This window comes from Apus apus, chromosome 4, assembly GCF_020740795.1.
Source record: "Apus apus isolate bApuApu2 chromosome 4, bApuApu2.pri.cur, whole genome shotgun sequence".
NCBI classification, from domain to species: domain Eukaryota; kingdom Metazoa; phylum Chordata; class Aves; order Apodiformes; family Apodidae; genus Apus; species Apus apus.
Genome location: NC_067285.1, coordinates 27,959,271 through 27,986,238, shown reverse-complemented (window position 1 = coordinate 27,986,238; position 26,968 = coordinate 27,959,271). Strand labels below are relative to the sequence as shown.

At 38.0% G+C, this 26,968-nt stretch overlaps 1 protein-coding gene across 3 annotated transcripts in view; it reads left to right on the top strand.

Moving 5' to 3' along the window:
- The window catches only part of PARG (poly(ADP-ribose) glycohydrolase), a 67,741-nt gene extending 49,601 nt beyond the window's left edge, over positions 1 to 18,140 (top strand). For all 3 annotated transcript variants that reach the window (XM_051617420.1, XM_051617419.1, XM_051617418.1), the window contains 5 exons: positions 4,549 to 4,627; positions 5,491 to 5,599; positions 9,332 to 9,437; positions 13,759 to 13,887; positions 14,663 to 18,140. In XM_051617420.1, coding sequence (XP_051473380.1) covers positions 4,549 to 4,627; positions 5,491 to 5,599; positions 9,332 to 9,437; positions 13,759 to 13,887; positions 14,663 to 14,826 — 587 coding nt within the window. In that variant the 3' untranslated portion in view covers positions 14,827 to 18,140. The remainder of the gene's footprint in view (positions 1 to 4,548; positions 4,628 to 5,490; positions 5,600 to 9,331; positions 9,438 to 13,758; positions 13,888 to 14,662) is intronic.
- The last annotated feature ends 8,828 nt before the right edge of the window (positions 18,141 to 26,968 follow it).

Sequence of the window (26,968 nt, the reverse complement as noted above, 5' to 3'; positions counted from 1 at the left end):
CCCAACAGTCAGGAACTTGTGTTAGAGCACGTTTCTTGGAAAAATCATTCCAAAACACTGCTTTCTCTCACATGTATGCACAGTAGAAATTTGAGCTTAGATCTTGCAAATCCTTCTCTGTCCTGAGCTATTGATTGCACTGGACAGAACATATTTTATTTTCCATCTTATACTTGGTAATCTTTTTAAGACAGTCTTTTGTTTTTCCACCCTGCCAAAATGAATGCCTTTTCTGCAAAAACCTCTTGATAAATTGGCTTTAGTGATTACCTTTTAAAAAAATGAGTCAGAAGATTCTTGGCAATCACTGCTTTCTGTTGTGCATTTTGGATATGATACTAGAACAAGTTCAACATATTGAAGTAGTGTCCTCTGGGTGAGGCTCTTCTGGGGAGGGTATAGGCATAGCTATCAGTCTGTAATAACTGACTGGGGGAAATCACTGAATGAAAGCTTTGAAAGACCTTCCATCCTTCTGCAAAAAATAGTGATTGGGCAGGAGCAGATAACGGTGAGAATGTGCTTTTCACTGTGGCAATATTATTTTAGGTTTTTTGAGTACTTTATAGTGTTTTGCAATTAGTAATTGTGATACAGTGTTCTTCCCTAATGGAAATGGTCATTCCTTCATTTTAATTTCATCTGTCTTCCACCTTGGTTCTTAGCCAAGTTTGCTCTGCCTGTCACACTCCTCTTGCTAAATTACATTCTTTGTGATGCATCTTGACTCAGAGGCCTAATGGGTATAACTGTGGAGCTTAAATTTGCAGAAGAGTCTGAGAAATTGGAGAGAAATTAAATTTGTTGTGATTGCACAGTATCTGGTTAAGATCACTGCTGTAATGAATATGGAACTGGCCATGCAGTCAAGTTCTTCAGCAGAGACATCTGCCTGCAGAAATGTCAGCAGCAATGCTAAAGATTCCCACAGCTGTGTTTCGGGTAGATCTGTGAATAAGTGTTGGTGTTTTTCATTCAGGGTTTTTTCTCTCTCTTTATTTTATTTTTTTGTGTGTCTGTCTTGGAGTTCAGATGAACTTGGGCAGTATGTGAAGCTGTGTTCTGTGTTTGTTTTAAATCTACAGATTAAAACCACAGCCAGTCCTGACTGCGTCTTAACGATGCATTTTCAGAGACTTCTAAGCACATTACCTGTGCAGCAAATGAGATCAGATAATTGGTGCAGCTGAAAATTTACTCAGAGGAGAAAAACATTTTTTCAGCTGAATTTAACAGGCTGATGGTGCCACTGTCTGGAGAGCCAGAAGACTAATGGTGGTGCAAGATAAGGATCAGAAGAACTAATTGAAAGGGAGAGAAGGACCTTCCCCTCACTTTTGGCAGTAAATGTGTGTTTATATTGGTGACTACAAAACTACTTTTTTGCTCTGCACATGTACTCCTTTTTATTCACTACCAGCAGTATGGCCTCCTCAGGAGTTAAATTTCTAGCTCATAAGAAACACTAGAGGGACGGTGAGGTGGGATTTTTCTCAATCACTGGGAACTTTATAATGCCATAAGAATAAAATGAAAAGCTAAACTATGGAGTCTGAGAAAGGTATATTTATTTTTTAGTAATAATTGCAACTCTTCCTAAATGGATGAGATACTATAAGCACTAACCCTTGGCAGTTTCACTGTGTGATGGTCTAACTCCTACAAAGAATGTATTTTTGAATGATACTTGTACATAGTTTATTTTGACTTTAGGTGCAGGCTTTTTGAGTGTTTGTAGCTTGTTTTTAAAGTTCAGATTGAACTGTGCTATTACACTGTATTTGTGGCTTGCCTTTTTATACCCCCACCCCCTTTTTCTATGGGAAGGAAAAAAATTCACCAGAAACATTAGCACAGCCAGTTTATCCCATACTACTTCTGTTCTCCCAGCAACAGCAGTTTGTATCCCAGTAGTTCACAGGCAAGAGTGCTGCCAGTTGAATAGCCATTTTTGTCTGAAAAATTTCCAGAGCTTCGCTTATGAAAACCCATTGATTTTTCTATAACTTTGGATTTCTGGGACATGAATTTAGAGTTCATGTGATTTCTTTGAGTTTCTCTGTTATTGATTTTTTTTTTTAATATATGTGTATCTGCTTGTTTGTTTGTTTCCTGGTGCTTTCATCATCAGACACTGCACTTCCATAAAATTTAATGAAACCTTCAAAAAGTCAGCTTAATACTTGGACTGTAATTTAATCTATGCTGTTATAACATCTTGGTAACCTAATGTTTTCTTTCCACATGCTAGACACCAAAGGTGGCTCCTTTTCAAAGTTGAAAGTTTGGCTAGGCTTTCCCCTAAAGAGAGCTCTCAAAAAAATCATACTTGTCTTTTCTGTCTTTTCTTAGTATTTGCTCAGACATTTTTTCCAAGCTTATCAGTAAAATTGAATTTTACCTATGTCAGGAAAAGTCTTACTGAGGGTTGATTACCTACAGTTCAATTAGAAGGTTGACTTCTGAATATTTAAGCTGCTCACAGTTGTCCTTTGTACAAGGACATGAATGTGTGTGAATATACAAGCATATTCTGTTATCACCATTTTGGGGACTTTGATTTTTATACCAGAAGGTGAATTCTTGATGAGGAATCTTTTACCATCTCACTCATTTTGCATAACAGATCTTCAGAGTAGCCCTGAGTGGAATTTGTGTGCCTTCAGCATGGCTAATCATCTAGACAAATCAAAATAAATTAGGAGTGGATAATAGAGCAGATGACTTAAGGTGTGAAGTCTTTTCAGTTAAAAATAATTTGGGTAAATGAGATAAAAAAACAAAACTAGTTTTTATCAGCTTGTTTCCTATGCTTGAAACTTCTGAAAGCAAGCATTCAAATTCCCTTGTCAGGTGAGAATAAAAGTGAATATTTTTTTGTTTCTGGTTGTTCAACTTTTTTGTTTTCATATAAAAATTGAAGAACTTTGATATTAAATGTAAATTTTGTGTTCTCGGAATATCACCGATCTGTGGAGTAGGTAGGCATTCTTCTTGTCTTACTAATCAGATATTTTGTGCTATCTGCTTATACGTCTTTCTGAAACCTATTTTTTGTTATACTTGTAGGCATAGGTGGTGTTTGTAACTGTATCTAGGGGGTTGCTTAACAGGTTTTCTTACTCTTATTGTTTATAACTTAAGCTAAACTGTATCTCTATGAGTTGAAATTTTCCAAACAAGGTAGTCTTTTCTGTCCCTCATTTTTGAAATCCAGCTGTTGAGAGTTCAAAACAGGGACAAGTTGTGATTTTGCTGTGGTGTTATTTTAGGAGTATTTATTTGAAGCATTTGTGCATTTCCAGGTTTTGAAGAAAGGTCCTGAAGCTCAGTAAAATGAGGTGAAAGGCAGCCTTTTGGGAAGGTTATGATTGTTACTCTCAGTTAAAATGTTCTCCTTCTTGGTCTTTGGGGATAAGCCTTTGAAAAGGAGTTGGCACAGCAGAGTATAATACCTAAAATTACTGGAGGTCTTGCTGAGCTGCTTTCTTACAGCCCTTAATGCTTACTGAGATGCCCTGCTGGAATTTTTCATGGAGCAGCCAAGTATGTTTCAGACCATGGTTTGGTGGGTACTCAAGTTTTTACAGAAGTAGCTTCTTGGTACTCACCACCACAGCTAAAAGCAGCAGCCTTTCAGCCCAGTTGGTGCCATTAATTGCTGTGGTATCTGAGAATTTTTGTCAGGTACCAATAGTGCAGAGATCATGCTGAGCAAATGTGAAACAAAACGGTAACAAGGGAAAGAGGCATGTTGGACAGAGACTGTGAAGCTTACTGGTCCTGTCTGTCCTTATGTAGGGTTGCCCTCAGGAGACCATGGAGCAACAAACTGGGTAACACTGGTGTGTTGGAAATCTGCTTGGTTTCTAACCATCACTGTTCTCTTTGGTTTTATGGGTTTTAATTTTGTTAGAGAAATACAACTTGTTAGAAAAATAAAATGTAACCACCTTGAGGTGCCTTCTGACCTGATATTCTATGATTCTCTGTAGATTACCACATATTCTTTTAAATATCTTTGTTTTTCTTCTCATGTTTCTTAAACTGTCAGTCCAGATGTTTGCTAAATTGTGCTGAAGTAGAGTTGCCATGTTTTTCAGGAGTGGAGTTGACTATTTTATCATTGTGTTTATAGATATTAGTGTAAATAAAGAACAGAAAAGCAGAATGCTAGTGGTGCAAAGGCTCATGGTCTTTGTTAACTAGAAATTAGCCAGTAAAGCTTTAAAGGTGACAGGCAGCTTATCGAGAAACTATTGAAAGTGGCAAAGTTAAAAAACTGTCTTCTTGTTATACACTGGACAGCATACCTAGATCTGCATTTGTAATGTTCTGTGGTGGATGCTACACATTATGAGTGGGGAAAAAGCTTCTGCTGGTTACAAGAAGGTCTTGTATCCTTGGTGCAGATACACATCTCTTTTTTTTCCATTGCTTTTGAGAGTTGAGTCTTCATTCAGAGAAGCCATGACTCCTATAAAAGATGTGCCAAGTGAAAAAATGTGTACATATTTTGTATGTAATATGGAAAATCATTTGTTTCAGGTACTGAGCAGTATAGTGAGTATACAGGCTATGCAGAAACATACCGGTGGGCAAGAAGCCATGAAGATAAGACCCCAAGGTAAAGTTCCACATAAATATTTCAAGTGAAGGAATAAATGAACATTATAAATTTGAAAGCTTAGTGCTTTTAAGTGTTTACTAGTATATGCCTCAGTAGAGAATTTGACTGTTTGATCCTGCTCTCTTCAGTAGAGCCAACAAGCTATTAAAGTTCTCATATTAATAATGAGATATTAATGCTAATAAATGGTACCTGCCAATATGTCAGGTCTTAAACCAACAACATCTTTTACAGTTACATGTATTTAATCCAACTTTTTGTTAAGATACTGACTGGACTGTGGATTTTAATGTCACAAAAAGTTTGACAGGGATACCTCAGGTGCTACAATGCAGCTGATGTGTGCTGCACAAGACACAACAAGATTTGTCATCATGAGTATCATGTTACCATGAATAAAACAAGATTTGATATTATGTATCTGAGTAGAAAACTCTGAGCTCTGGAATTTATTTCTCCAGCAATGTTATAGTGTATACACAAAATCATTCCTTTCCTATAGAAACATACACAATGTAGTTTCATGTAAATGTTGGAGGAAGAGAGTCAAAGTGCTTTTCTCTGACCTTGCAGTGTTCTTATGTACTTAATAAATAGTGCTGCGTGATTAGAGTTGTTCCACGTTTATGCACAAAGTCTAGCCGGAGTATTTCTACATTCACAGGGAGACTGGTCTCATTTCTGATTCTCCTTTCATTCCAGGTCCACAAAGAAAAAAAAGTCCTCCATTGTTTGTTGTAAGCACACCTTTCTAGCTGCTTCTAACAGAGAAGCTCTGCCAGGAATTGCTCATTTTGGATTGTGATTGTATGACCAATAGAAAACAACTACTGTCATCTACTTTTCTCCTCCAATTTTAGGGATGAGTGGCAGCGACGCTACACTGAAATTGTTGCTATAGATGCATTTCACTTCAGACGTTTCCTTGATCAGTTTGGTCCGGAGAAAATCAGAAGAGAGCTCAACAAGGCCAGTAACTTCTTACCATGACCTGCAGTCTAATGTTTATAGTAGCTTTTCAGATGTTTTTGTATTATTATCTTCAGCGAAGGAGGTTCTTGCTTAGTTGTTTCTCTCATAAAAGGTATACTTCTGGATTTTGCTGTCCAATATTAAAATAGAAGCTTTTAAAACAGAATTACTCTTATCCTTTGATACACCATTCGGAGGTGAATTTTGTTTAACTTTCAAAATTATAAATGAAATTTGGATATACATGGTGTTAACTCTTCCCTGTCCTGCTTTTAAATTATTATTTTAAGTTCTCTTCCCCTGATTGCCTGTGCTGAATCATTACTCAGACCTGCAGTCAAGGTGAAAAAGGGGATGCCTCATCTTTTAACAGAGTGACAGTGCGTAAATACGGTGCCATTTTTCTTCCAACTTCCTTCTTTGCTCTTGGAGTATTGCCATATTACCTGGGAGTTTATATTTTCATATATTGATGTCTTCTTGAGATCAGATCCAGCTGTTCATGAATCTTCTATCTTTATTTGCATGATATCTGTAAGGTCTGTTGCAACTGAATATGTGTATGTATTACATGCCAGTTAGAGTTTACAGTGATGGGTGTGTTCAGAAGACTGATAAATCAGGCCAGTTTTAATCCTTTAAACAAAACTTTCAGACTGACATTCAAAAACAGCACACTTCTGACTAATAATTCTTACTCACTAGTAATTATTATCACCATGTATTCAATGCAGCCAGTCCTTGACCTTATCTTGTATTAGCTGTATGCAACCTGCACTGCCCCAGTTGCTATTGTCCTTGGTAGTCGTAGTCATCACAGTTGCCATGCTGAAGAGCTCTGACAAGGGAAGCTGGAACTGCAGTGGGCATCTTTTGTCTATCCCCTGCACTCTCTAATTTAAGATCTTGTTCTTAAATAAGGTATTTGAGTCTCTAGATGGTTCCCAGCCCTCAGTTTCCACCCTAGATTGTGTGTTGCATAATGTTTGGGAACATGGAGTTACTTTCCCAAGCCATGGCAAGTGTTTTATTGTGTTGCATGGCTGAGATTTTAATGTTACTTGTTTTTCTTCTTGCTCTGCTGCCATTTATTTTCTTGAAGCTAAAGCAGTCTGTTCCCAGTTGTTGAGATTGTACTCTTTCGAAAAGATTAGTAATTGCCATCAGTGAGCTGTTCATAGTTCTGAGCTTTCAACCTGTGCCAGTGTTTTCAAGGCCTTTGCTGTTATCTCATGCATAAATTCTGTCTCCTAACAAGAGTTGTCCGGTATCCATCTCCAATTTACATGGCACATTCTCAGAAGTTAAAACAGTTACACTATTTGTGTGCCTGTCGTTGGGTTCCAGACATGCTCCTGCTGAAGTTTGCTTGGTGCTTCTACACCGATTGGTGCATCAGGCCTCTGCTTGGCTAGGGTGTCAGATGTAAGGGCCCAGTACTAGCATTGGTAACTTTTCCTGCTTTCTGTAGTATAGGGGGCTTTAGGATAATACAGGATGTATTTTTAATAAATTCAAACATAAGGCAGTATGTTCCCAATTCTCAGCTGGAAAGAGAATAAACCAGAAAGCTTTTTTTTTTTTTTAAATTCCTACCAGAAATGATACACAGTCTTGAAAGAAATTAAATTTAGTTATAAAGCCTTAGCATCTTGACTAAAGTAGCATTTATTAGCTTGTTTCTTCGTGGTTGGTAATGAAATTAGCCATGAAAAAGACAGTAAATAAATTTTTAAACTTCAGTGATATCTTTAGTACAAAATTCAAATCACCTACTCTAGTGAATTGATGATCTGCCTACAATTTTCAATATTATTGATTGAGTTTGGATTTTTAAAATAAATTATCATAGATCCATGCAGTTTTTTATACAGTGTCTGACTGATACTGTTTGATGAGGACTGATTGGTATTTAAAAAAAAATATAATCCTGAGTTAATTCTGTGTTTCTACAGCAAAAATGTAATTAAGTTTATTGGAGGTTCTATAATACTTTAACAAATCAAATACATATTTTTTTAGTATACTGTGTGGTTTTTTTCAGTTTGATTTAAAATTACTATTAACCTTAAGACCTTTCTGTGGGTGAAAGCCAGTTGATGGAAAACCTGCAACTCTATTTCTGTTGTGATTGAATAAATCAGGACTCAGTAAGCTCAGTATATGCATAGAAGATTTGAAACTGTCATGTGTCAGTAGATGCAGCTCAGTGTCCAGAGGTTCTTTTGTTTGTCTGTTATTTTGTTAGACATTAGGAAATTATTGAAAGAATTTCCAGTGATTCTTCTTACAGCCTGTGTTTTCTTACAAGCCTATATGATTTCTCCTTCATAAGATCCATTTTCTTAACCAGATGATCACTCTCAGTTGGTTTTCTCAAAAGGTAGCCAACTGAGACTGACTGTAGTTTCTGGGTTAACCCCTGCTCAGAAAACAAGATTAATATTGTCTGAAGTCAGCTATTCAGAATAAGAGAAGAAAAAAAGAAAATCACTGAATTTGATTTCAGCATTAAGATTAGAGTTATGTATGTAAGAGATGTCACTGTTTCATCCCTGCTAGCACCTTCACATAGTTGCCTGCCAAAGACTCTCACTAGCAATTGTTTTTCCAGTTGCAAGTTCTACCTTTCAAATCCTAAGGAACCAACTGGCTTATTATTGGGCTTGCAATCCCACTCAGAAATGTCATGAAGCCTATTTTCATAGTCACCAATTTAAAAAAACTACAGCTTCATATTTGGCAATAAATGCTTCCCTAAACTGTTCTGCTTACCGTAATTCTGTGTTGCAAACGGTGTTAACTGTGAGAACTATATGTAAGAGTTTTATATGAAAGCAAACCAATTGTAAACATCGCATGACCTCTAAATAATATGAGGTGGTGGTGGGTTGAGAAATAGGTGCCCGTTAGGTAAAAGCTGAAAGAAAACAGCGTCGCATTGCAATGCCCATCCCATTTCCTGCACTGGGAGGGTCGAGTTTACAGAATTATTGTCCCCACAGCCAGAGTGCTAGCTTGCTTGGCCAGACTTGCTTTGGACATTAGGCACCCTAATAGCTCTGACTTGAAAGAGCTCAAGAACCTGCATGTATCTGATGAAGTCTAAGTTTTCAGATCAGATTTGAGTGGAACTGTGGGTTCTTCAATCTGTACCAGAAAATTGGACCAGATTAAGGAATTTTTGTACTGTTGAAAAACTTGCAAAGATATTTATTCTTTTTCTCTACATGTGGAAGCACCTGCCTTTACTCCAGATTTCTTAGTGAATATCACACTTTTTTCTCCCACCCTTATTTGTTGTGTTAGACGTGTATTCAATGCTGCCATTTTGGTTTGGGGTTTTTTTGTTGTGGGTTTTTTTTTTTTTCCAGTTTTGAGGTATTTTAGTAATCCTGGACACAGCAGTTCAGCTGTCATGTATGCTAAATGGGTGAAAAAGCAGCAAACATCATACAATCTACTGTTATTCTCTGCTCTGGCTATCCTGAAAATTTCCCTGTAGTTATGATGAAATTCTTTGCATTCAGCACCTGTATCTCATTTTTAACTTGAACCCAAATAAAGCAAAACTCTTGCCTTAAATTCTCTAGTGAGTGACTTAAGTTTAAAGGAAGAGTAATGGTGTGTTGAGGTAGTTTGCATGTGGTCTTGCTAGAAGACAATACTGAATACTGTCATCACTAGATTGCCTGTCAGTTTCATCTTCTGACTCGTGTCTGCCTGCAGGCCTTCTGCGGCTTCTCCCGACCCAATGTTCCACCTCAACATCTCTCTGCAATAGCCACAGGAAACTGGGGATGTGGTGCCTTTGGAGGGGACTCCCGATTAAAAGGTAAATTGTAGCAATTCACTAATGTCCAAAGAATCAAATAACTTAGATTTTGGTTCTTGGCCTTTTTTCTTTTTTTTTTTTCTTTTTCCAAGTACTGTGTTTTGTTTTGTTTGAATTAATACATTTCAGCCAAGAATTGGAATAATACTTAAAAACTGTTCATGGAACTGTTTTATTAGCTTTGATATTTAGGCCGTGGGTACCGTGGCCTTAAACAATAAAAATGCATGTAGCTTTTATATGCTTTTCAGTTTAAAGTGTGAGGTAAGTCTGTGTTGGTGAAATGGGACCTGTAGCACTGAAACCTTCAAAATCACCAACACACAGTATCAGCTCACAAGAGAATATATTCACTGCAGTTCTCAGTCATGTAAATGAGCTGACAGTTCTGGAGCAATCTTTTTAGTTTATGCATAAAATTCATATCTCTGCAAAGCTGTTTACCTGGTATTTTACAAGGCTTCCCAAACTTGCTGGCAATGCTTAACGTTTAGTTTTGCTCCTTAATATATTGCTGTATGTCAGAGAGATTTCCAGTCACTCAGACATGCTTCTTTCTTGCTTGACTGCAATATCACTCACTTTCTCATGTTCTTTTATTTTAATTGGAATATTTATAATGTGGCAGATATCACATGCCTACATTTATTTAAGAATTTTCTCCATCAAGCCAAGAACTGGTGGATCCTGACACTTTAACTGATGGCCTGATTCATATACTTCTAAGTAGAAATTTACATTTTGTTGTTTTCAAACATTTGGAGAGTATTTTAAATCTGCTTTTCTCAACAGCTTTAGGTGCTTACATTGGGACAAACCATCATCAGTTTATCAGCTTCATTAGTTTTCTTTCTTAATGGTTTTATTCATTAAGCATCTATTTTTTTTCTCAATGCTCATTGATTTTCTGACACTTCTGTTTTTATTTCCATCAGATAAAATGGGCTGCCAAGTTCAGATAATCAGTATCAAAAGTAGCATTTACTGCAGGATCTGACCATACTTGATTGTAGGAGTGTTTAATAAATGCGATTTGCATAAGGACTCCTCTTGCATCTGAACTGTAGTAGCCAATGTAGATTTTTTTAAATGTATGGGTTTCTAATAAAAAAATGGCTCTTTTGATCTAGGCCATTATTCATCCCTGGAAATGACTGCGGTGCCGGAGGCGCTTTGCTGAGGTAGCGTGTGAGAAAAGGCTTTGATGTAGACAAAGAAAGGTGCAGTGAGATGTGGTGCTTCATAACTTTGATACAAACTCCTAGCAAAACAAGAGCATACAAATGCTTTAATGTTCTATCAGTTTTATTTTAACTTCATATTTTAGTTTGAGCTTTCCATTTATGTAACTTTTCCTCTGGTTTTGGATCAACCTTAATTTTTTTTTCTTTTTTTCCCCAAAGTCTGCAGGAATTAACCCGTATTAGCAAGTTACAGCACTGCTACTGTTACAAAAAATTAATCTAAATCTATGTGTTAAAGGACAGAGACTTTCTATTGGATATGGAGCTAGTAATTTAGTATGTGACGTTTTTCCTTGAGCTGATGCTGACTAGCAACAAGATGGCTTAATTATTTTTTTTTTTAAACTATGAGCTACGAAGAGTACAGTAGTTTGTCATATGTTTTTGTCAGAACAGAACTACATTTGATGTGTGATAACCAAATGAAGTCTTCTCTAGTTCACAGATATGACTGTGCATGGACTAAGTTCTCCCTTTTTTTGTAGAATGCTGTATGGGGGTTATCCTGAGTTGCAAATTCTCCCAATGGTTTCACTTCATTATAAGCAAATTTCTTACACTGGAAAATAATCTTTTACACTTCAGAGGCAGTCATAAATTCTTCATTTCAGAATGTTTTAGAAAACTCGGGTATTATCAGTATCACAGTTTGACTGCAACCAAATAAACAGCTTTTATTGACTATACAGGCTTGACAGTATATTCCAATGACAAAATAGTTTTCATGGTTTAAAATCTTGCTTTTTCACTTAACATTCTTAAATACAAACCATTGTCCTTTCAGAAGTAGTACCTGAATCTGTGACAGGCTTAAGAACCACCAAAGTATTTCATATGATAGTATATAACTGGATAAGCACCATAATGCATTTTATTTTATATTTCATTTTTTTGGCAATTAATTAAAGGAACATGATTGTATATAAAATATGGTTTTGCTTAAGTTCACAGATTATGCAAAAACTAAAGTCTTCTTAAGGGAGGAAAAATATAAACTGGCACTATAAATTAAAGACCTAGTACATAAAGAAAACAAATTCCAGCTAAGTTAGGAATATTTCCACAATTTTTTGGTATAAATTTAAGAGTTTAATTTCTGAAGAAAGTAGGTTTAAATAACTGGCAGAAGTTGGAAGATCTTGTATTTTAAAACCAGAGGATAATTTAACTATTACTAGCTACATGACTGTCTAAAGATTGGAAAAGTGTTGTTTTATTGAAAATGCAAATGAAATTATCTGATGAGACATCTCACAAATGCATAAATGTAACTTCTGACGATTGTGAGGAAGTATTCTCTAGCTGAACACTTATCTGTGAAAATGAAGTTCAGTAGGGAGACTGCCATCAGTTTTAAGACGACCTTTAGAGGATTTGTGGAGAGAAAAGCATGTGTCTTGCTTTTGTGTGATCCTGAGGTGCTGCTGTGGCAGACTGCAGCTGTGAGCTGCACAGCAGGCACAGGAGTTCTGCTTGGCAGGTCCCTGCTGGCTCTGCTGCAGCCATCTCTGCGTTTTGGCTGCACTGCCCCAACGGTACTGCAGCAGGGGAGTCCCTGGGGATAACATCCTTTCCTCTGGATAATGGGAACTGAGCGTGTAGGGCCTGTGAGGATAGTCGGGTCCCCAAAAGGATTTCTATTATGCTTCTGTCACCCTCGCCTGGTGGTAGAAGAAGGTGTGTCTGTGCAGCCATCCCTTCAGGTGAGAGTCCAAGAGTTAAATGGGATCACATCAGCTGGATGCAAGGGCCAAGACAGCCCAGATCCCTCCAGAACCCTGTACCACAGGCTAAATTCACATTTACAGGAAGTTTCACATCACATCATGTATCATTAATGCCCAGAAGATTGTGAAGCCTAATTCTTGACAGAAATGTTGATCCTCATCTCATAAGATTCATAGCAATTCAAAATAAACAGTAGGATATTTTACTATCTTCTGTAAAGTGAAAATGCATTGTTTGTTTGGAATGAATAATACGATTCATTAGGTTCTGTTCCCCTATGCGAGCTAGTTAATTAGACCCTTTAAAAGCTGAACTACTGAAGCTTTACCAAATCCACAGCTGGTTCAGTAGTTTAATTAACATCTTTCCCAAATTGAGATTAATTTCACATGTGAATCATATAGTTAATAATTTTAACTATGGGTTTACAGGATTATTTTTTTTTATTAACGAGTGCAGTGTATTGTTATGTCTCTTAAAAATGTAGAAGATTCTTGAACTATGAACACCTTTCTATTTAGTTGCTACTGGCAGGTGGTGATGCAGTACATACACTATTTTATTTAAAATCAATTTTACAAAGACAATAACCCTTTAATTAACTCTATTGGGTAGAAAAGGAAAGAATTAATATCAGAGCTGCATCCATATGCTCTGAAGTGAGGCAAGCAATGAGGCAATACAATAAATAGTTGTTGGGATCTGTTATTTGAACTGTTGTAACATTACCTGGAATGAGCATGTGATTGATGGCTTGGCTTGCATTTGTGGCATACTTCTATAGTAGGAAAGATGGATGCTTTAAATTGTGCAGTAAGAGGCTGCAGAAACATAAATCTCCTCTTGGAAGCTAAAATTTGGGTCAGCTCCTGCTCTGTGTAGCCTACCTAGTAAAAGGGTTGGCCCTGTTCTTTCTGAAGGGTGGCAGATAATGAAAATTGTGTTGTGTCCCCACTGTGATCAGATGCAAACAGCTTAAACCAGGGTGTAAGGTGGTGCTCTGTCTTCCTGTGCTGTTGCACACATTTGTTGGATAATTAATGGCTGCATGCTGCTTGGGGGTGGACATGGACCAAAAAAAACACCTTTTGATTTTTAAGTGTGGTGTGTATCAGGAAAGGAAGGGCAGTTTCACTAGTGACTCCAGCACAGTACTCTTGGTTGCAGTGCCCAGTATTCTTTATTTTTAAAGTGGAAATAATACATATCTACCCATTGCTCAAATTGCTTTGCAGCATTCGCCTGGAGATGGGTGGTATGATTATTTGCTGAAAAATTAGGCTGTGTTTTTCCCTTCAGCAAATTGTTCTATCTTGTTTTCATGTGTGCAATCTTCTTTGTTGTTTCAGCCTTAATACAGATATTGGCAGCTGCTGAGGCTGGACGTGATGTTGTTTATTTTACCTTTGGAGATGTGGAGCTGATGCGCGACATTTACAACATGCACACTTTTCTCTGTGAGAAGGGCCAAACTGTTGGTGAGCGTAAAGACATCCTTCCATGCAGCAAAGAGACTTACCCATCTCTGTCGGTGGAATTTGTTCAATGAGAATTATTGTCATCAAGTCCTGAACACAAGGAGATGGGTCTCAGTATATTTGTACCTCCTTTCCAGAGTGGGGAACTCTTCTGATTCAGGGTCAACTGTGCAGTGTTGATCTGTTAGAAGACTTGTAGAACCCTTTTCTAATGCCCTTGGAAAGTATGCTCTGGAATTTGGAAAATGGTAGACATGTGGTAGACAGAAGGTTTGCAAAGTTTTTAATATAACCAAAATACTTCCTAAAGGGAAAATCTGCTATTTCACTCTTGATACTAATATGTATTATAGTGGTTCTGGCTCGATCCTGCAAGATGTGGTCAGATGTGTTATCCAGTAGCAGTACAAGAAAAGCAGTGTATCCATTGCCCCCTCATATTTGTTAAACATCTTTCATTTCTGGGGCAGAGGCACAAAACTAGGTGATTTGTAATACTTTTGTAAGCAATGTATATGCAAGCTTGCTGTTCAGATAGCTTGTGCAGGAAGCTCAGCAGGAAGTTGAGGGAGGCCACCCTATGTTCTGGGCAAACTTGGATACAGTCACACCCCCTCTCTGTGGCTGTCTCCCTCCTCTTTCACTGCTTATTCAAAGAGATGTTCCTAGCCACTCTCTGTGTCAGCCCGCATTTCTAGTCTTCATTTGGAATCATATATTCTTCATATCTGGCACGATCTTATGTGGTTTTTAATTATCTCTTTTTATTTTTAAGGGGACATTTATAGGCTGTTACTGAGATACTACAATGAAGAATGCAGAAGCTGTTCCACCTCAGGACCAGATGTCAAGCTGTACTCTTTCATACACAATGCCATTGAGTCCTATGCAGATTCTACTGATGATGATGAAGAAAAAGGGTTGTGCTTTGAGGATTAAAATTACGTATTTCATCAGAATATTATTCATCTCCTTCCACTGGTATATTGTCTGATTTGCTGGGTATAATGTATGAATTGACTTAATTTAGTATATATTGGCTGCATTGGTAGTAACACCCAAACAATAAAAAAAAAAACACCTTTAAGAGATGAGATTTTTTTTGTTTGATGGTTTCAGACATGAAAACCTTGTTCATGTGTGGACAGAAAAGATTTCTTGGGTAAATCTGGTGGGCATTATACCTTGTTAAGCAGCATATTTTGGTACATATTTGTATTTCAGTCAAGAGGTTGCTGAAAGACTTCAGAAAGTTCCTCTGTACGCCTTTGCCTTTATTTTTCAGGGATTTTACCTAAATTTCTCATGTAAGCTTAGTGCTGGAGTGCAGACAGCCATGTAACTGCTGGGATGATGTTAGAGAGAAACATTGTAATGATTGTTCTTACTGAAAATTGTCATAATTTGGTTACCTCCTTAAGACTGCCACGGTATCTTCATTGTTCTTATCAACTTTTTTCATTCATTTAACTTAGTGTCTTGGGTTAAATCTGTTTTTTTAATAACTGGTTAAAAATCGAAAGATTCTGGAGCAGCTGTAATGCATTTCACAACTACATTGTTCAAGCTTAGAAGTTAGCATGAAGCGGTAGAGAAAAAACAGGGATGGGAGGGTGGGAAAATGAGAAATGTGACCAAAGTTAGTAGTAGAGGGAAACAATTTTCACATGAAACTCTTCAATACTGTTTTGTTGGTGCTATCTGTTACAACATTGAACAAGGTCTTAGACACGTTTAAGTATATTTGAAGTTCACTGTTATTGGCAATATCATTTGAGTTAAGGTCTGCTAGTTGTGTTTATATTGTCCCGTCGGTTCTCTATTATTGCAGTATGAACAGCAGTGAGTGTAAGATCCTCATGGGATAATTTGAGGAAATGGAAATCACTTAGAAAGCAGTGGGAGAAAAGTCTGCAGGCTACAGATATGAACATGAGATCTTGTCAGCAGTTTGCACAGTGTCGTCTTAGGCCTGGGAACGATAACAATGAAGAGGGGTTAGAAGATGTGTAAAACCTGTGTAGTTGCTATCTCTGTGAATACCAGGTTAATGTTGCTGTAGTACATTAGTAGTTTACACAGAACTGCAGATAACATCTGTGATAAAACTTTTCCAGGTCTATGTACAGGTCCAATCCAATGAAACACTTGTCTATGAGTAGTTTAAACCCAGTTTAAGTTTAAGCCCAAATTGCTAAGTTCAGCCTCTTGTGTGTTAGATGCTGGTCTGTCATGGTTGCTATTTGCCATTTAGCAACACAAGTCAAAGCCACAGCAGGAAATGTAGTGAGCTTGGGCTCTAGTAGCAACGAGTCCTTTTGGCTAATGTCAGATAAAACCTCTCCCAGCCTGAAACACAACGTGGTAATTGAGTGCTGGGAGCTGTTGGCAGTCTGGCTTACAATAAAGCACTCGCTGCTTGAGCTGCTCTGTGGAAAGCAGAAGCAAAGACTTTGGGTCATGTGTACACCTTCAGAGTATTGCACCTTTGCATAAATGCTAACTGGCAGCTTGAAAAGCATGTTTCTTGGAAGGTAACAGACACAGCAGTTCAAGGGTTTCTTCCTACTTTTCTCACCAGCTGTAGTTTTCTCCACTCCCATCCATTATAGGGAAAAGATCTGGTCTAGAATTTCAGGCTATTTTCTGTGTTTGCAGCTTGTGTCCTCAGAGTTAGTGGAAATATTTTTCTTACTTGTGGTGTTTCAGTGTTGGCTCAGATTCTGACAATATGAATAACAGTGTTTTATAATAAGCTTTTATTTGGGCATTTAGGTTAAGCTGTAATAGTGCATCTAGATGCATTGCTGATGATAAATGTACCCTGTTAATCAAGACAAGTGATGGAAATTGGTGCTATCTGCCAAACCTTCTTCACCTTGCTACTCAGGTTTTCCTACAGAAAAGGTGAACAGAATTTCTTCATAAATAATTGGAAGAAAACACAGTAGAAAACTTTAAGTGGCTAGATTTGACCTTCCCTTTATTGTAAATAAATACATCTTTATTAGTGCAATATTAATTTTCATTCTGAGGGGAAGAGATTTGTCAGGTGTGAAAAATGTATCAAAATAAAATTCTACTTCAACTCTAGTAACAGAAAAATATATTTAACTTTGGAAGGGCTCTCTGAAGATCATATTATAGGGTATCAAATTAAGAGAGTTTTTGCAATGTCAGATGATCCTAGTCATTTTATGCAGTCTGTATTTTCACTGATAACTGGGAATTTTCTAATATGGGAAAGAATGCCTTTTTTTTTTTTTTTTAGATAATTCTTTAGGGTATGTCTCCCATGCATTTTTTTCTCCCCCTATGATAAATGGTTGTATGGAGAGGAGAAAAGGAAAGTAACTCATTTTCTGTTTACTATGTCGTCTGAATAAGACTGATATATCCTGCATTCTACCCTGTGTCCCTGATCTCATAAAAGGCAATGTTTTAAAAAGAAAATTGAATGTGACTTTTATTGCAGACAAGCTTAAGATTATATTTTTCTTGGTTGTTTCGGGGTTTTTAAAAAGCAAAATAGCAGGGTTCAAAACAAAACAATGGTGTTATATTCCCATGACTTTCTAATTCAATAAAGAATTAAACTGCCCAGAATGCTGCATGTGGAAGCAGGAATTTTGCATCAACCTAATACATGCTCTGCATCTTTCTTTTTCCCTCCACCCATCACTCTCCATTTCTGAACTACCAGAAACATTTTTAGCTGGAGGTACTTTTTGGTGCTCTCTCTGAGGTATTGTGGAATGGAGATGCAGATGATCTCTGTGCAGCCAAGCAAGCTTCAGTTTCTTCTAGAAGTCTGTTTATGGAGTATTCTGGTTTTTGATATATTTTTTTTTTCATTATTTTAGTGATGTTTTATATATGATTTCAAATGAAAAGAAACTTCCTATCAGAACTTTTGGTTTATACTTTTTAGCAGCTAAATGGAATGCTTAATATGAACCAACAACAGGCAGTCCTGTAGACTGCAGTGTTGCCTCATGATGAAGTCTGGTGTCAGAGCACTTCTGGTTTTACAGCTCTTGAACCCAACTTCCTCAGTTTTGAGGTGTCTTATCTAACGATGAGTACACATTACTGTGTGTATATATATATTAATTTATAAACTGTTGAAGTGTTCCTGACATTCTTCTAAACTTACAGTTTATGCACCATTATATTGATTTTTTTTGTTTCTGGATCTGTATGCTAATGTTTACATGATTTTGTAGGAATACAATTAAAAAATTCTGACTGAAGCAATAGTGTGTGTTTTATCTCCTAATATCCTTTACAGGATAGAGAAATTCCAGCTCATTTGAATGTACGTGGCTCAATACTATAGGTAGTTCTGGCAGCAAATTTAATAATACAAGTATGTTGACACAAAATACAACTCATTTATTCTTAATAAATGTTTGCATGGTTTGTAAAAGCAGGACTAACATCCTCTTAAGTGAAAAGTTTTAGAACCATTTTAAAAAAATGTTGGTTTAGGCCGTTAAGGAACTAATTTTTTTAGCATTACAAAACATTAGGATAAATTATTTCTGATTGCTCCACAGGCTTTAGATGTAGCAAAGTGTATTAAAGTTTGCAGTGTTAATGGTAAAGGATTTGGTCTGCAGTACAGCAGAGACAGCCCCACAGACATGACGTGCAGGGATGTCTGCCTTGAAGCAGGAATGAGCAGCTTGGGGGTGCTCTGCTCGACATGCTCTCTGCTGCCTGCTTCTCCATAGGTCTTGGTTCATCCTCAAGAGTGGTGTGTCATTCCTGGTCTTAGATTTAATTCTTCTTGTGTAAATGGCCAGAATTATATCATTTGGGTGAGAGTTGGCTTATCTGGAGATGACAGACTTCTGGTAGTGTGATGACTGAGTAGAAAAGGGTTGATGCCCTTCATGTTGTACCTTGTAAATCCCAGGAGAAGGTCCTCACGCTCTCTGCTGCAGTTGGGGAGCAGCTGCCAGTCTCTCCTGCCCCAAGCTGCCACTGATCTAACTGTAATCAGCAATCATCCTCAGGAATACACTTTATTAATTCTTTAAAGCAACTGAAGCCTGTGGAGAGAAGTCCTGAGGGATAAAGCGCAATTGTAAGGGCTGCTTCCCCGTGGACTTTTCCCTTTTTTTTGCTATTAGAAACCATTGGCTTCCCACCTAAGTCAGTACTTAGACAGAGGCATCTCAGATAACTGAATTTCACCACTTTTTATGTTTCCATTCCGAACAGCCTGCATCCTCTCAGCCTAAGCAGCTTTCTATGACAGAAGGATGGACAGATGGGTGTCAGACCTTGGGATACAAAAAGCTGTAACAAATTCTGTAAGGTTCACTGATGTATTTGTGTATTAGCATGTGTAGGGTGATACAATATTTGCTCTGGATGGATGATTGGGGTTTTTTTCCTTTTTTGTTTCTTTTTTTTTTTTTTTTGAATCTGCACAAAGTCTCTCACTATCTCGTGCTACGTTTTTTATTAGAGTGAGAACATCCATAAAATCATGGAAACTGCAAGATGTTACAGCTGTCTAAAGTTCCTGGGGTTTTTAACTACGAATTGAGTATTTATGATCTTGTTTAGTGCTAACAGCATTTCATGCTCGTTTATCATTGCTTAAGTGAGTGTGACCTGGAAGCTGTCTAGGAGGTATCTGTCACTGATAACTCCATTACAGCAATGCCATCAATTTCTGCTTAACTAAGCTGTCAACTGGGGTTACGCGGCTCCAGGAAGTGGCACTTGGGATGTAGTTAAAGGAAGTGCTGGTATGTTCCAAGTCCTCTTGGTAATGCTGTGGTTCTGGTAGGATGTTTGTGGACATGCACACACTGTGCTGTGCTGTGCTGTCTGGTTACTTGATATGTGTATTGCAGAAGCTTAAAGAAGCTGCCACAAACTACAGGCAGTGTGGATGGTTAATCCATAGTTAATCAGCTCCAGGTCTAAAGAGGACAGTGGGACCTGTGTACAGGAGGGAGGTTGCACTGTCTGCAGTGGGGCTGTACTGGCTGGCATTGCACACCTCGGCTGCTCTTCTCTAGATCAGATGGAAAATGGGTTGCACTGAAAATCCTTCCCATAGCTTATCTGCCTAACAAAAAAATACAAGTTTTTGTGATTATTTTTTGTTTGCTTGCTTTTTGGAACAGGCAGTATTAAAAACGGGAGATTTGTTGCCCTTTTTTCCCCCCTTTCTGAGTGTTTAAGAGGACAGCTTTGATATGCAAGTTTTCAGAGCAATGTAATACAAGGAAGATATTTCTTCATTCTGTGTTAAATGGTAAAAGCATTCCTGATCAGGTAAAGATGACTGAAAAGGCCCAACTCCTTTTTCTGCCCAAGTGGTAAATGTTGGTTTGTGTATTCTCTTAGAAAGCTACCTACCAGCCCTGTACAGAGCCTTCCACAGACACTTGATCTGCCCTATGCTCAGTCAGATTCATTTGGAAGACCCAGTTACACCTTTTTGTTGTTCTTTAAGGAGGTGCCTTCTGCAACTGTTTGGAATTCTTGCACCTACTATAGCTGCTTCCTTTTGCAACTCGTTTTCAAAGTGAGGTTCTGCACATGTGAAAACTATTCACTAAATAGGAAGGGAATAAAAATATAGTGGAGCAGTTTTGTTTTTAAAGTCCATGTTTAAAGTTACCAAAAAACAGAATGTAGTGCCACACAAGATGCTACCAGTTTGGATGTACATGTATTAGCATTTAATCACTGTCCCTACACAAATAAACTTCGATTCTGAAGGCTATTTTTGTAGGAAGGCAGGCAGGACAAATTACAAACTGGTTTTGTGTCTCCTGTCGTCACTTTTTTAATATGTCTGACCTTAGCAAAGGGTTAAATGCATTACTGGTGTTTTTGCCTGGAAGGACAATATTTGCTAGCTTTTGTGTAAACTGTAATTTACATTAGGAACAATGGAGTGTGAGAGAAAGTAAACTGTAAATCCTGGTGGGATGTGCTCTGTAATGGCTGTTGAGCATCTGACATCTTTTTAGGGTGTAGGAGCAAGTTAAGAGGCAAAAAGGGAAAAGCTGCAGTCTCTCTCAAATACAGTGTTTTCAGCTTTCTTTTACACCCACTTTATAGAGATTGATGGAAAAGTATTTTAATTGCTGGGGAGCAGTTGTGTTCTCAGAAATTCCTAATAGTACCTGATAAAATAAACCAGGAAAAAAAAAGGGCAGAATCAGAGCTAAACTTTTAACGTTTTCAGATTTATTATAGCAGGAATCTGCTATAGTCATGCTTTCCAAATACAATGCTTAGATTCCCTCAGCAGTTATTATCAAGACCAGTTATAAGGAAGGGTTTTTTTTTTTTCCAATTAGCCTTTACTTTCCAAGTTTGCAGGTGTTAGTAAAGAAGGCAGAAAACACTTTAGGGAAACAGGTGATTATTTTTTTTTTCTCCCGTGCTTACATTTGTGGGGTTAGCATGTCTCACATATTGGTGTCCAAGGAGAAGAGCACCTGTATGGGTTTTTTAGGGGCCTGTTTGATTCATGTTTTTCATTTGTGAAAGACTGTCCTGACAGGATGCTGATAATAGTCTTGCTTACAGGAGAAAAAAAAAAGTGATGTTTTTCTGAAAACAGTAACATGAGAGCTGACCACATGCAGGTAAGTTGCATTTATTTTAGAGTTCAGTGGGGAAATGTCAAGCATAAGCACCTTACAGAGCCAGAATGTTGCAACTTTAGAATTGGGAATAAGAAATTAATGGAAAAATTTCTCCAGGCTGCCTCATTAGGCCAAGTTGTTTTGCTTTGTGTAGCTGGAATACCAGAAAAGAGGTTTTCAGTTAAATATATCTATGGGCTTGTGCATCTTCATCAGTAGCAATGTTCCCATTGTCCTCAGTAGCTGCCAACCCCTTGTGTAATCTTCAGTAACTGGGCAGGGTAGGGTGTCCCATCTGGCGTGTGTTGGCTTTGCAGGACTGACAAGGAAGAAATGCACTGTAAAGATCTTCCATTGCAGGGCTTTGCCCTGCTCCACTCCTAAAGGAAATTCCTTTGTTGAATTAATCTGTTGTGTTATTTCCACATCAGGTGTTGCCTACCTAAGGGCAACTCAGGAAAGTTCATGATCTTGATCTATGACATTAGTGTGGATTATCATTAAGCAAAAGCAGCTTTGTTTCCTTCCACTTGACAGTGCAGTAAGGTAGATCAATTAATTCTGAATAACGCCCACCTAAGATTTAGATGTAGTTTGTCATCTGCTTTGGAGATGCTTCAGAAAGACCTTCCTCCACACCCTTGTATCAGCAAGGATATTGGTCCTCTGTGTGTGTACACTGGGCTTTTAGTTGGAAATGGAAGGGAAGTGCTGAATTTGCTAATTTCTTCCATTCATCAAAGCATCTTGGCACACCAGATGCAGTAAAGAGATTGTATAGATCAAAGTGTTTCACCATGGCGTGAAGTTAATTTTGCTAAGATTTGAAGACTTACCTTTTCAAAATTAAAGGTTAAGAAAATTGCTTCAAATAGCTAAATCCAGTTATTGAACAATGACAAGATTTTCCTTAATGTACTAGGAATTGATTGAATCAAAACCAGAATGTCAGGGAAATAAATTAAGGTAATTGTAAGTGTTTCGCACCCTTTTATATAAAGGATAAGGTCCTAAAAAATTGTATTTTCAAATCCAGAGCTAACTGTATCTTAAAAATGCCTGCATTGTAAGGTAATTATCTTGTTGCAGTTGAAAGTCATTATTTCGCCTGTTGCCTGAGGAATTTTATAGCAGAGCAGTATTAATAAGATGCCAGGAGTACAAATTTCATAACTTAATCTCTGTCATAAAGGGAACTAGTATAAACAAAGTGGTATTTTCATTCATAATTACTTGACCTGCAGAAAATGTGGGTCAGAAATGAAGAGATGTTTGATTTTACATTCTGTGGAAAATTAAAACTTAGGCATTTTGAAGAGAAAGGTAAAAAAAAAAATTAAAAATAATTGTCTTCTGGGCAAGGATTGAACACAGTGTAACTTTAAGAAAAGGAGGCTTCTAACTCCTCCGTGTTATAAATCTCAGCTAAGTGGCATTTACACTTTACTGTTGGTGATGACAATTCTCTGAGTATTTGAGATGAAAAAAAGACCTACTGATTGATTGAGTCCACCCATCCCTCATTCTACCGAGTCCTTGTACATAAAAACTAGCAGCCAAACCCAGCAGATTAAATTTTAAATGAAACAGATCTGGAGCTTCTTCCCCCCTCCCCCCTGTCTGAAACTTGAGCTTTTGATTGTGAGCAATCATGAGGACTAGATGTTTTTAATGATGACTAAGTACCTCCTGCAGTCATCTGACTTCAGCATCTGGGACTGTAGGTCTTCTGACTGATAATTTTTTTAAAAGTTTTTGAAGTCTTAAAATTGTTGGTCATTGGCATGAGAGCTGGAAATACTTAGATGAACCTGCACCTTCTGCATGCCAGTTTTGGGAGAATTCTGTTACCCTGAATGACAACAGGAACCTCCTTTGCCTGCTAGGAAAGATTTTGGCCCCAGTAGTTTGAAGGTTTTCAAGGCTAATCAAATTCCTGTTTGCTTCAAATAAGCATCCTCCTTTTTGCCTCAAATCTTGATTACATGTGACCTTCAGATAGCCTCAAAATGTTAATAAATTACTTTGAGATTGGTTTCTGCTACAGTCCAGTTAAAGCTCCTGACAGATCTGTGTAACATTGTACCCAGGAAAAATGTTTAATCTATGACCGAAATAATGGATTTATAGTCTTAAATGAGTAGGGGAAGGCCTTGCTGTTCTGAAAATTGATGTGGCAATGACCTGACAGAGCTATGACTTCAGGGAGTTAAATCCAGCTTCAGATTCTGATCTCTAGCAAAATTTGGCCATGTTTTATTGCATGATGTGAACAGGAATGTGTGGATCACAATGATCAGCATCTTGAAACAACAAATAATGCCAGGTATTCTCTGCTGCCTTAATATTTCTCTAGGGCTGAGACATAATGCAAGACACAGCTAGTGGCTCAAGTATCCTAATGGTGTATTTAGTAGTATGTATCTTAAAGCATTTCCAAAATTGAGAATTTGGAACATCCCCAGGTGGGGGGAATTCTCTGAAGTGAGCTGGGGGAAAGAATGAGCCAGGAGGAGGTGAGGGACTCATGTGAGTCCCCTGCTCAGTCAGTGTCCAGCAGACACAGGCAGAGCCTTTTCCTTACACAGCTAAAACACACAAGTGCCACAAGCCCAGACCTGGTGGGTGAAACCCATGTGTGTGTCATCCCACGCTTGAGAAGGCTTTAATTCCTTGCAAAAGCCACTTTGTTTACTGAAGTGCTTGCTTTAGCTCTGTTCTGGTCTGATGGCCCCAGTGCCACGCGGCTCCTCAGCCGTGTCTAGCCGATGATCTCAGCCTTGGCCCGAAAGGTTCACCCTGTCTGCAGGAGGAATCATAATTCAGCCTCCCTGCTCAGAGTGCCTGTGGTGACAGCGCGTGCCGGCTGCGCTGGGTGACTTGGAGCATTGAGTGAACTGTCATCTTCAAGGTAATTGACTTAGGGCTTGGGCTAATCACAGTCCCCAGAGTGACGTGCAGTCCCTGCTCCAGCATGCTAGATCCTTCCCTTGCTGCAGTGTGCAAGGGTGGTAATGAGTGAGGATCATTATTTGCTAGCTGGATTGAGTAAGAAATGGCGGGTAGGATTTATTTCTCACTTTCCAAACACCTTTATGGAGTTTTCATTTTTTTGTTTGTTTGTTTAACTGGCTTCAGTGACAGCCTTTCAGAGGCACTGTGCATGTCCAGGGGGAATGGGTCTGTGCAGGAAAGGTCTGTTTGTTAAGGCAACGTCTGAAATTGTCTTGGGCTGCCACAGTAATAATGCTAAAAATCCAAACTTAGCATCATTACAATCCAAAACTCATCTCTCTGTGAGTTCTGCCTTTCACTTAATGGTGTTCTTTATTTACTGCCCATTGAAGGTGATATTACGATTAACCAGACTAGGATTTCATGCATCTCAAAATGCCTTAAATTGTAGCTGTAGCAACATTACTGTCATGTCAGTGAAACAAGCACCACCCAGGCATCCACTAGTAACTGGCCTGCAGAGGCTAGACAGCCAGACATGGTTATGGTGCTGTGTCCTGAGCACCACAACTGCCTTATGTTAACAAGCATTAATACAACCCTGTGAGCTCAGCATCAGTGGATGAAGACTTTATAAAATAGGAGGACCTGTGTAATGTGACAGCCTGAACTGCACATTAATCCAGTCTGAAAGGAATTTAGAGTAATATTAGAACAATATATTGCAAGTTGAGGTGAGTTTGGGGTGAGTTGTTCCATTTTTCCTATAACACATTATTTTTCTGAAAATCTATGTAGTGATAGGGTGGCTGCTAATGGATCAACAGTCCATGTGACGCATGAACAATAAGCTCATCTTGGTAACTAAGAAGCTCAGATTATTTTCTACTTTGCTGGAGAAAATTTGTATGGTGAAATGCAGCAAAAATTAAGGTAAGGATGGAGCTGTTTCAGCTGTGAGCAAGAATAATTCTCTATTATTGTCCAGCTGTGTCCAGCACAGTGAATATAATGTTTCCAAACAGCCACCATAAGGAAAATAAGAAATTACTGTTACTCTGCATGTAATAGATTTGTTATTTACAGCCCACCTTTGAGCACTTGGATATTTTACATTAGCACTTTTATTGAAGGTATCTCTGAGTCAGGGAAGAGAGGAGAAGGGGTGCGAGAGGAAAGTGTTAGAAGGAAATTGTGAAGTTTTATCTGTACAGCAGGTTTGGAGAGCAGCTTCAAAGGATCCCATTAATAAAACAGATACGGTGCCAGAACAGAAGTAAACAGAAAAGCCTGTTTAGTTATTGCAGAGTAACTCAATGGGGACAGTGCATCTAAGGGAACTCTAGCTTTGAGGCACAACATGGTGTTGATTAGTGCAAATAAACCTCTTCAGGAGTCACCTTTCAGCAATTACAATCAGACACCACCACTGTGGCTTCAAAAGCTTCATTAGCAAACCCTAAAACCAGTGAGAGCTACAAATCTCAGATACTGCAGGAGTTTTAACTGATGGAGCACTGTCTTGCCTTATTTATATTTTTTCCAAATGAAAGAAGAGGGAAGATAATTACACTTTCCCTCATCAGGATAAATGGCATTAAAAATCAAAATAGATCCTCCTTGAAGAAAACACAGCCAGTGGTATCGAATAAAAGATGAGGAAAATTTTCCAGTTGAGTATGATGTTTTACTTTCACCTGAAGGTGAAAGTAGTGTATTTTAGATGTAGTTAAAGGAAAGCAATCAGATTGTTTCTATTTTTGTTAGGATTCTCTTATGAAACACCTGCAAATATTGAAAACAGTTCTACTGCAGTTTTCTCCTAATCCTCTGATAAAGTAGAAAAAACAGTATTTTTAATTCTTTCTTGGTTAAGGAAAAGGCAGGTGGCAGTGCTTCGTTCATCATCAACATGCCAAATGCTGGCAGGCTTTTTTGCAGTAGCAGTGTTGATCTACTCCCACAGTTACTGGGAAAGACTTCTTGCTGTTCCTCCTGCCAATGTACTAATGTCCCATTAAAATATTAGGACAAATTAAGTTTTGCAGTCTTGCTAATTTCAACGTTATTTCATTATTTGACAGCTAAAATAAATGTTGTATGCCAGTGTTCCTCCCTAACCTAACCCCTAACTCTCTTAGTGACTCACTGGCTGCTTTGTACATGTTGTAGTTCTTTGTTTACTCTGAGGTCGTGACGATAATACAATAAGATAGGAGAGAAATAATTACAGCAACAGTTGGTTTTGTTCCTGTAGTTGTAGCAGGCTAATTTATTGCCACAGTCCTGTTAAACAGCCAGGTGGAAGGTACATGTTACTGATTTTCATTTTGCTCTATTGTCTCTGTCTAATGGATCCATGGCCAGACAGATGGGGTCCTGCATTGATTCTACCCAGGAACATATTTGGAGAATAAAGTAACTTGAAAATAACCTGTTGGCCAGAATCAATTGAGGATCAGTCTTTGGTGATCTTGGTCTCCCAGTAAAACACTCTG